The 10,279-nt window shown below is 38.6% G+C and overlaps 1 protein-coding gene across 4 annotated transcripts in view; it reads left to right on the top strand.

The window, feature by feature from the left end:
• Ralgapb (Ral GTPase activating protein, beta subunit (non-catalytic)) overlaps window positions 1-10,279 on the top strand; it is a 94,813-nt gene that overhangs the window by 66,472 nt on the left and 18,062 nt on the right. For all 4 annotated transcript variants that reach the window (XM_005392534.2, XM_005392533.2, XM_013518287.1 and 1 more), the window contains 3 exons: window positions 3,127-3,314; window positions 6,385-6,491; window positions 8,574-8,726. In XM_005392534.2, the coding sequence (XP_005392591.1) occupies window positions 3,127-3,314; window positions 6,385-6,491; window positions 8,574-8,726 (448 nt within the window). The remainder of the gene's footprint in view (window positions 1-3,126; window positions 3,315-6,384; window positions 6,492-8,573; window positions 8,727-10,279) is intronic.

Genomic DNA, 10,279 nt, shown 5'->3' with positions numbered 1-10,279 from the left:
TTTTTGTCTTTTCAGGCTGGTCTTGAGTTCACTTTGTAGCCCAGGCTGGTCTTGAACTTGCAAAGTTCCTCCTGCCTCAGCCTCCCTAGTGCTGGGATTACAGGTGTGTGCCACCATACTGGCTGTATGTTTTTCTTTTTTTGAGACAGGGTCTTATGATATAGCCCAGATTTCAAATCCCCCATGCTGGGGATCAAACTCTGAGAGAACATTTTTTGTTTGTTTGTTTGTTTTTCTGTTTTTTCCCGGTACCAGGAATCGAATTTGCGACTTTGCGCTTGCCAGGCAGGCGCTGTGCCGCTGAGCTAAATCCCCAGCCCCGTGAGAGAACATATTGTTACTGTCTGTAAAGAAAAAGATTCTACCACCAAGTTTGGTTAGAAACAGTGGGAGGTGCATACCTGTAATCCTAGCATAGGAGGTTGAGGAAGATTGCCATAAGTTTGAACCCAGAGCTTTGTATATACTAGGCAAATATTGTACCATTCTAGTATATACCCCACTTCCACAAATTGGGGTAAGTTTCACAGGTAGATTACTGAATACAGTATTCTAGACATGATCTGATGACATTTAAAATCTGTAGAATACTGCATTTTAAGTGAAATGTATTTAGAGACTGCATTGGGTTTTTGAGAACCTAGTTACTTGTCTTGTCCCCTAAAATTTTTGAGTCTTTTTCATGTGTTTACCTTTCATCTATCATTGATCTCCTATCCTTATTTGTTTGCAGATGTTTGAGTATAATACATAGAATTTTACATTTAAATCTGATTTTCTTTTCTTTTCTTTTCTCTTTTCTTTTCTTTTCTTTTCTTTTCTTTTCTTTTCTTTTCTTTTCTTTTCTTTTCTTTCTGTACTAGGAATTGAACTCAGGACCTTGTGCTTGCCAGGCAGGCACTGTGCCACTGAGCTATATCCCTGGCTGTAAATCTGATGTTTCTTAATGCAAGACTTAGGTCATTGCTTTAAGTCTTTTTTTGTGATAGTGTGATTGTGTGTGTGTGTGTGTGTGTGTGTGTGTGTGTGTGTGTGTGTGTTTTGAGTCAAGGTCTCACAGCCTGGCCTCAAACTCTTGGTGATTCTCCTGCCTAAGCCTTCCATGTGCTTACAGGCATGTGCCACCATGCCCACACTGGTGCTTTCAGTCTTTTACATCTTAGCTCTACTGATACATTATCTCTGCAGCTCAGCCTTTGGTCAGCTGCAGATTTCATGAGTCTGTTCTATGTGTTCTAGTCAAAGACATTGATAAAACACATGGAACATAAATAAATTCACACAGCACAACAAAAGAGAATTACATTCACAAGGATGTTAAAATCTTATTTACAAGTTTATCATGACAAACGGTCCAGTACTTGTCTTGATTTTATAGTTACCTGCTTTTCTAGTCTAGTCCCTGTCAAGAAGAAAAAAGTCATTAGGTTAGTATGATTTCATCTTATTGACTTACTCCTTTTCTAGCAGTTTATTTGATAATACAGTGGTACCTTAGTTCACCAAATGCTTTTGTTTGTAAGCAGTTTGTGAACAGAAGAGTTTAGCAAAATTTTGTTTTTGTTTACAGACTTTGCATGGGATAACAAGCACCACAAACACAAATGTGGCTATCTTTTCCAAAATCGTAGAATAAATTAAATTTATGACTCAAGATTCCATGTACCTTAGAATCTTTCCTGCAATAAAACAGGTTCTCTTGGCCTCTGTGCTTTGTGACATCCATCTCTGTCTCATTTTAGGAAACCAAAGCTATGTTTCCTTATTCCTGATCTGGTTTTCTTCTGTTTTGCTTAAATCATTATAGATTTGAACTCCTAGTAGTGCTTAGGCAGTTCTAGGAGGAGAAAAACATCTGTTGAACATTATTGCCTTTCATTATCGGGAGTGTTTGGTTCAAACCTTACAGTGAGAGAGAGGAAGAGACACCATACACGTTGAGGACTGAGTGATAGAAGTGGTATTTTGGGGCTTTAGTTTCCCAAATGGCATGCATATGAGAGGCCATACTAGAATCACAAAGGAAAATCTTTATATTTTAATTACAAGATGCTTTTTCTCTGTGCTTCAGTACCGTATTATAAATGGGAATAATACTGTGACCTATCTCATAGAGTTGTTAAGAAACTACACAAAATAATGTGTATAAAGTATCTGAAACAGTACCTGCCACTAAGTACAAACTATGTGAGTTGTTTATTGAAAGTATGTAGAAATTATAAACATTCCTGAATGTTGAGGTATGAATTGAATTCCAGTTTATAAAGCATTTTTTAATATAGATTTACACTTAATTACAGTAGTTCTTTGAGATGTGTTAGTGCTTTAAGTTCTTTATCTATAAAATGAAGATGTCATTGCATGGCCACACAGTAAGCTAGTTTCTGGCCTTTTTAACAATACCTACCTCTTCTGAACCTGAATTTCCTTATCTGAAAAGTGAGGCTGCTTAGCTCATCTTTGGGCCTTTTTTAAAGATCTAGCATCCTTGAGCTAGTATAATCCTAAAACACGATGGAGCATACAAGCAGATTTGCCTCCCAAGTCTGGGATTACAGATGTGCACCACACAAGCAGATTTAGGAGTGTAATAATTTGGAGGTGTGGTTAGTCATATTCCCTGTATAGCAAACTAAGAGAAATTTGTTTGCATGCAATCTCTATGGGGGGAGATGGAGAAAGGATTGGGCAAAGGGAGGTAATAAACTGTGATGCATTTGTAACAAAGTTCTCAAGGACTTCTTGACCCTTCAGCATTCTGTCATGCTGAGGTGAGGTACTGTTACTATAACCTCTTATCAGCCATTCATTGGATGTGGTCTGTATCAGAAATAAGCTATGTTCCTGAGTGAGATAATTCTCATTGGCTGAGGGTAGTTCTGGGGAAGAACTCAGCTGAACGCTGTGCTCACCGTCTCCCTACATTTGGAGGAACAGGCCTTTCAGTCTTGGAGGGCAGTCAGGACAACGTGTCATAGGTGTTCACCAAGAGGAGCAAGCCTGACTTATGAAGAAGCATGGCTGTGGCCAATTAAAATTTAGGGGAGTACAAAGACACCTAAGTGCATGAGGTAAATGTAAAATCGTGCTTTGGGAATTAACTGTTCTCCGTTCCATTCTCCATAGTATTATGCAGTTGCTTGGTGCATTTCCTTCACCCAGTGGTCCTGCCTCTCCTTGTAGTCTGGTGAATGAGACCACTCTTATCAAATACTCCGGGCTGCCAACCATAAACAAGCATAGTTTCCGATACTTTGTCTTGGATAACAGTGTCATCCTGGCCATGTTGGAGCAACCTCTTGGAAATGAACAGAGTAAGTTATTGCCCTTCAAGTCTTCTCTGCAGCTAAATTAGTGCATTCATCAGTGCTGTCAGGGAAAGAAAGACAGTGAATTCTAAGTTATGTATTTATCTTAGAGCACTTGGAGTTGTGGGGGCAATAGCACTTGTGAAATAGAAGGTCAATAAATAGGAAATATATAATAAATAGAATGGTTTAAAGACTGTAAGTATCTGAAAGATTAGACTATGGCTCCATAGTTTTATAAAAAGTGTTAGTGGAATATTTTATGTCTACTGTGTATAGAAATTATTGTCACTCTTTCTTCCCTCGTGAACTTTGGATCCTATCTCTCTGCTCCCTTGCCCATCACTCCTCATTGTTCTGTTTCAGTTGTTACCACCCACAGAGTAGAAATCTGAGTAGTCATCTTTGCTTGCTTCTCCTGTTACTCCCGTATATAATTAGTTTCCAAGTTTCTACCTCCCCAGAGACTCTTGACACTTTTCTGTATTCTTCCCAGAACATCCAAATGCAGGAACTTATTATTTCTTACCTAGATTATTATAGTTCCTTCCTATCTGGTATGATTCTGCCTTTGCCACGTCAACATTTGTTTACCCTTACCGCCACCTTGTTTGCTCCCACCATAGTACTCAATCTCAAATACAAATTGACCTACAGAAAACTCTTCAGTGATTTTTCCACTGACACAACACGCACTATTTTCCTCCTTTCCCTACCATGGTTTACAAACCAGTTCAAGATACGTGATTACCACTGCAACCCAAACTACTCCAAGTTTTTTTCTGGTGATAATTGGCATCTACCAGTTCGTAAAGAGAGAGTCTTAATTACTTTGAAGGTGAAGGAATATGAAGGCTACAGAATCTGTGGTCCTAAAAGGACCCAGAGAATCACCTCGTGTGTGGTTCCTCATTTTTAAGCGAAGTAACTCAGAGCTCAGAGAGGGTGTGTGACTTGTCCAGGCTAACTTGAAAAGTGCATCATATGGCTAGGACTTCAACCCAGATTTTCCTTTTTTTTTTGTCGTTTTGAGACAGGGTCTTACTATGCAGTTCAGGCTGGCCTTGAGCTCACTTTGTAGCCCAGGCTGGTCTCAAACTCGCAACAATTCACCTGCCTCAGCCTCCCAAGTGCTGGGATTATAGGCGTGCACCACCATGCCCAATTGCCTATATTTTTAAATCAGATTTTGTTTGTATGTTTTATATATATATATATAATGATCATATTCATCATAAAGAATTTGTAGCTATACATGATATAACTTGGATTTTTTTTCCCATTTCCCTACCTTCCCTTCAACCCCTTCCCTACCATTTACAAAAGCTTTATTTACATGTTTTCCTTCTCTTCTCATTTTTTATTTTATTTTTCCCTGCTTTCCTTGCCCCTCCCCTTTCCTTTGTTGTCCTTCCATTTGAACATTTTCTTCCGTTTCACAGTACCTATTATGCATTTGGGTTCTTATTTACACTTTCACTTTCTTACACCAGAGAAACAATGTGGTATTTACATGTGTGTCTGATTTATTTTACTTAAGAGTATGGACTCAAGGTGCATCCATTTTCCTAGAAATGTCTTGAGTGTACCCTTTATGGCAGAGTAGTACTCCATTGTATAAACAAATCTTCTTTGTCCATTCACCAGTTGGTGGACACTTGGGTTGTTTCCAAGATTTGACTATTACAAACTATGCCACTATAAACATAGATGTGCATATATTGCTGTGGTATGATGCTTTTAATTCTTTTGGGAGGATACCCAGGAGGGGAATGGCTAGGACAAATGGAACCTCTAGTCCTAGTTTTTTGAAGAATCTCCACACTGATTTCCACAATGGTTGCACCAGTCTACCCTCTCAACAACAGTGGAGAAATGTTTCTTTTTCCTCACGTCCCTGCCAGCATTTGTTATTGAACCCAGATTTTCTAAACACTGTCCCTTTCTCGTTTTGTTGTCTCGCAATCATAGGATTTGCTAAGTGAAGACTGTTGGCTTTGCAAAGGTGAACAGTCTTAGAGTCTCATGCAAATGTTGAGTGTGAGTAGAATCTAAAAAATCCATCAAATGAAAGTGAGATTTTGCCTTGTAGTTTGGGATAAAAGAATACAGTCCCCTGTTTTCATCATGTTGTAAGATTTAGTGACTTTAAAGTGAAATAGAGTGGGGCCATTTTACTGTTCATCTCAGAAATGCTGGTCCCAAGTGTTTTCTGTAGGCACCTCCTCCTTCTGTACTCCAGACCTGGGACTTACTTGGCCTTCTCTGCCCTGTACTCATTATTTGTTGTTCCAGCTTCTCAGGAATCTTCAAAAATCTTAGTGTCCCCTTCAGGTTTGTTGGCCCTTTTCCAGGATTTTTAGGGCTTTCCTACTCTCATTCCAAGTAATTTCATTGCGTAGAAAGTCTACCAAACATATAAATAATTGGAATTTTGTACATTTCCAAGGATTGTAATGGCTAAATAACACAAGAAACGAGAGAGAAGTTTGACAAGTTCGATTCCCACAACCGAGATTAAAAAAAGGGAATAAAAAGGATTTGGGTCCCTGAGGAAGTCTATCTTGAGTCCTTACACACAGCCCTTGGTACTGAACTTCTGCTAGGAGGAAACAGGGCCTGCCTGGGATGGACAGTGGCACACAGAGCTATTGGCCAATGTAACATTAACACTGCATATAGCTTGTTCCCAATGTTGAGAGGTTAGGAGTGTTTTTCCAAAAGTGGGTGTGACCTGCTGGAGATATGTGAGGTGGTGTTAGCTGAAATTTTGGTGAATGTTATTTTATGATTTTTTAAACACTTATTCTAAACATAATTAACACATGTTAGAGATTCACTATTTCCTTTTTAAATAAGTTTAAGTTAACAAAAGAATAATGGTTGGCATGAATTAAGACGGTAATACTCAGAGTGCTCTACTTGGATATGACAGAAACCACAAAGTAGATAGAAGGGCTTGAAGTATAGGAAACATTGGGCTTAGGGCTTTGATTATATGATCTCTGCAGTTGACAACAGGTGTATTGTGAATGGTGGTTGTCTGAAATAACAACTTCTACACATTTTATTCTAGATGATTTTTTCCCCTCTGTCACTGTCCTGGTTCGGGGAATGTCTGGAAGACTTGCTTGGGCACAACAGCTTTGCCTTTTACCCAGAGGAGCAAAAGCAAATCAGAAGGTATCCATCAGAAGATACAGGGAAGTGATGAGTGTGTGTGCATGTGTTTGTGTAGGTGGGTGAGTTAAAGGTTATATAACATTCGAAGTATTGGCGCATGCCTGTAATCCCAGAACGTGGGAGGCTGAGGCAGGAGGATCATCATGATTTCAAGGCCAGCCTGGACTACATAGTGAGTTCAAGACTAGTATGAATTACACAGCAAGGTCTTGTCTAAAAAAAAAACCAAACAAACAAACAAAAAACAACCAAAAAAGTTTATGTAACATTCCGCTAAAAATCACAGATAAAACAAATATTCTCATCTCTGGCAAGGTCCTCAGTCCACATCCGAATCAGCTTTGGAACCTGAAATTCCAAGTCTGCTGAATTACTCTTTAAAAGCATCTTGAAGGCAGGTGTATTTATTTTTGGCGGGGGGGTTGATTTTTTTTTTCCCAGTACCAGGAATCGTACTCATGATGTCATGCTTGCCAGGCAGGCGCTGTGCTGCTAAGCTAAATCCCCTTCCCCAAGGCAGGTGTATTTTCCAAAAGCATTCCATGTGATTCTGACATTCACTTAGGAATAAGGACTAATATTCTGAACAGTGAAATTTTAAGTGTAATAAAAGTCACAAACATACCATATATGGAAATATTTTGACCAAGCCTTTTGATGTTTTTAGCAACAGGTTTTAGTTTCAGATTGTTTTATATGATTATTGCTATGTAATTGCCAGTACACTGTATAATTTTTTTTAATGTAGTATGTTAATACAAATCTTTTATGACATTTATAATTATGTGGTATTGCTTCTGTGAGAAAGTTGGAAAATTCAGACAACAGAGGAATTTTAAATCACCTCTACTAACTCTCCAGAGGTAGATAGCCACGGTTAATATTTTAGTGAATTTCCTTCTTAGATTTTTTCTTTTTGTGCATAATAATATTTAAATAGGATTTGAATCATTTGCATACTGCTTTTTTTCACTTATTACATCGTAAGCTTATATTTGTTACTAATATTATTTGAAAATATGACAAAATTTTGCTAGCATTTAAGAGACACATACAAAAGTAGACTATGAACTTGTGTGTGTGTGTGTGTGTGTGTGTGTGTGTGGTCCTGGAGATTGAACCCAGGATCTTTGTACTAAACTACATCACCTTATTGTTTGTTTGCTTGTTGTTTGAGGCAGGGTCTCAGTTCGTTGTAGTTCAGGCTGGCCTTGAACTCACTAGTAGCTCAGGCTGGCCTTGAATTTGCCATGATCCTCCTGCCTTTGTTTTTGAGTCAGGGTCTCATTAAATTGTTAATTTGCCCAGGCTGGCCTCAAACTTGGATCTTCCGGCCACAGCTTCATAGCATGCTGGGATTACAGGTATATGCCATCATACTCTACTATAAAGACTTTTGGTAACATAGATGTCTCTGTCATATGAGCTGTATCTTCTATCCCTTGAGAAGTACACCTTGATTTTATTTTGGTGACATGATACATACCACATTTTGTTAACAGTTCTGTAAACCTCTTAAGTTAGTGCTGACTACTCATAGGGAAAGGAACTAAAACATCTGGGTGGTTTAGTAGGTACCCTATGCATATTAAAGCAGGGCTTTAGAACCATGAGGACCTAGTTTTGGTGTCCATACTTGCTTAGTTAAGCCACCTAAGCTTCCAAAATTCAATTCACTTTTAGGACTGCTGAGGGGAACTGAACTTGTACTGTATTGTATGGAATGATTTGAGACCTGTTAGAGAAACATAAGTTTGAGTCTTAAACCTCTGAAAGACCTCATCCATTAGCATAGCACTGAATGTGGGAAATTCAGGCTGGCCAGTAGTGTTCCTCAACTCATTTATCAATCATGATATCTATAATAAGTTGATGAATATTTTTAAGAAAATAAAATTGAGCACATAAGTATACAGACTGCCTACCTTTACCATGAGCTGTAGCATTTGTAGATTCTTACTGAGTTTTTATGACATGAAATCTTAGGGAAACACATCAGAGCAGACTAGGGAAAAAATGTCATTACACATGGGAATTGAACATTATGTAATAAATACAATGTTATTTGTGTTATTTTAACAGCTCTTTGTGCCTGAACCTCGTCCAGTTCCTAAAAATGATGTTGGATTTAAATATACTGTGAAACATCGGCCATTTCCTGAAGAGGTGGACAAGATTCCTTTTGTAAAAGCAGATCTGAGCATTCCAGATTTGCATGAAATTGTCACTGAAGAAGTAAGATAAATTGTTTTTAGCTGTTGTTAAGGAAGATGAATACAAGCATTCTTAAGTGATATCTGTGGTCAAGGCATTGCTTTCAGTATATGGAAAGTACTTAGAGCAAATTGAGTGTAGATTGTGGCTGTTGATAGGAACTGGACCTTTCTGAGAGTCAAGGTCACTGGCTGCCTGGGTTGTTCCATGATAGGTTTCAGTAGTGTAGTGACCTGACCAGACTCTAGTAGTGAAGGATATTTAGAAGGGAGAGAAGTTCAGAGAGCATCTAACAACCCAAGCAGGAGAAAGGAAGAACTGCGTCACTGAAAATGAAGTTTAATATATACAGTGTATTGTGGAGGTAAATCCAGGTAGTCTTGGGTTGATGAGGGAAGGAGAAGAGCCAAGGAATTTTAGATTCTGATCTTGAGTGACGAGATATTGGGGCTATTGGTAGACATACAGATATTAGGAAAGAGGTAGGTTTGGGAACAGGGGAAAATTTATTTAATTTTACATTCATTTAGATATTTAGAATAAATGAGTGATCTCTTAAGTCAAGGGAGAAATTTAAGAAGTGGTGGATCAAAGTATGTCAGATCATGAAAGAACAGGGCAGGAATGGAGAACTACACTTTCAAATGCTGGAGAGATTCGGGAGAAAGAGGAGTAAGAAAGGGCCCTGGATTTGGAGATGAATTGTACCTGAACCTTGACAGCAGGTGCAAAGGATTGTAAAGTGGGAGACTGAGAATAACAGGTTGGGGATTGATTTATATGAGTGAGAAGTGTTAATATTAAATACCCTACTAGCAGTAAAGAGGAAGGTAGAGAATACCATTGGGAAGTAGCCTAGCTACGGAAAGGCAAAGTTAGTTTTTCCTTACATTCAAGGATGGGAGAAATATTAAATGCTTATAGGTTGAACAGAAGGAGCTAGTGGAGAGAGGTCAGCTAATGCTGAGAATTATAAGTAATAAAGACAGCAGAGTCGAGTCTAGGTGATTTCATCTAAAAAGGGGATATTTCTGGTAAAAGACCGGAGAGGATGAGAGAGTAGGTAAAGGTTCAAAGACGTTTAGAATGGAAAGAAAGGAAATGGAAAAACATTATGTAAATTTCAGCCTACTGTTCATTAACAGTAGTTCTTAAAATTGCCAGGCAGTCCACATGAGGTTAAGTAACATCATGTGTGGTAAAGTTGTTTAACTCACTCTGCTCACTTCAAGTCTTTGGGATCTGAGTGCATAAAGAAAGAACTGGAGTGGTGTAGAGTTTGACAGGGTTAGGAATTTGGGAGGATAAAATTCAACACTGCCATTTTATGTGCATAAGAAGAGGGCCTTAAGATGTTAGGTTTAGGTGGGTTAAGTTTAGCTGGGAAGAAGGATGCTAATGGCATGGAAAAGTAGGAGGAGGGGTTGAGTGCCTTTCAGTATTGGTAAAGCACAGGCCCAGGGAGTGCAGGAAGAGGATTTAGGATTGGAGAGGAATTTTCAGAGTTACAGCTCTTGAAGGTAGGTCACAGATGAGATTTAAAATGTTTTTCAGGACTGCTGGGCGTAGTGGCA

Source organism: Chinchilla lanigera, unplaced genomic scaffold (assembly GCF_000276665.1).
Source record: "Chinchilla lanigera isolate Chin_1 unplaced genomic scaffold, ChiLan1.0 scaffold00044, whole genome shotgun sequence".
Classification (NCBI taxonomy): Eukaryota; Metazoa; Chordata; class Mammalia; order Rodentia; family Chinchillidae; genus Chinchilla; species Chinchilla lanigera.
The sequence above is the reverse complement of the archived record's forward strand: the minus strand, read 5'-3'. Positions and strand labels throughout refer to the sequence as shown.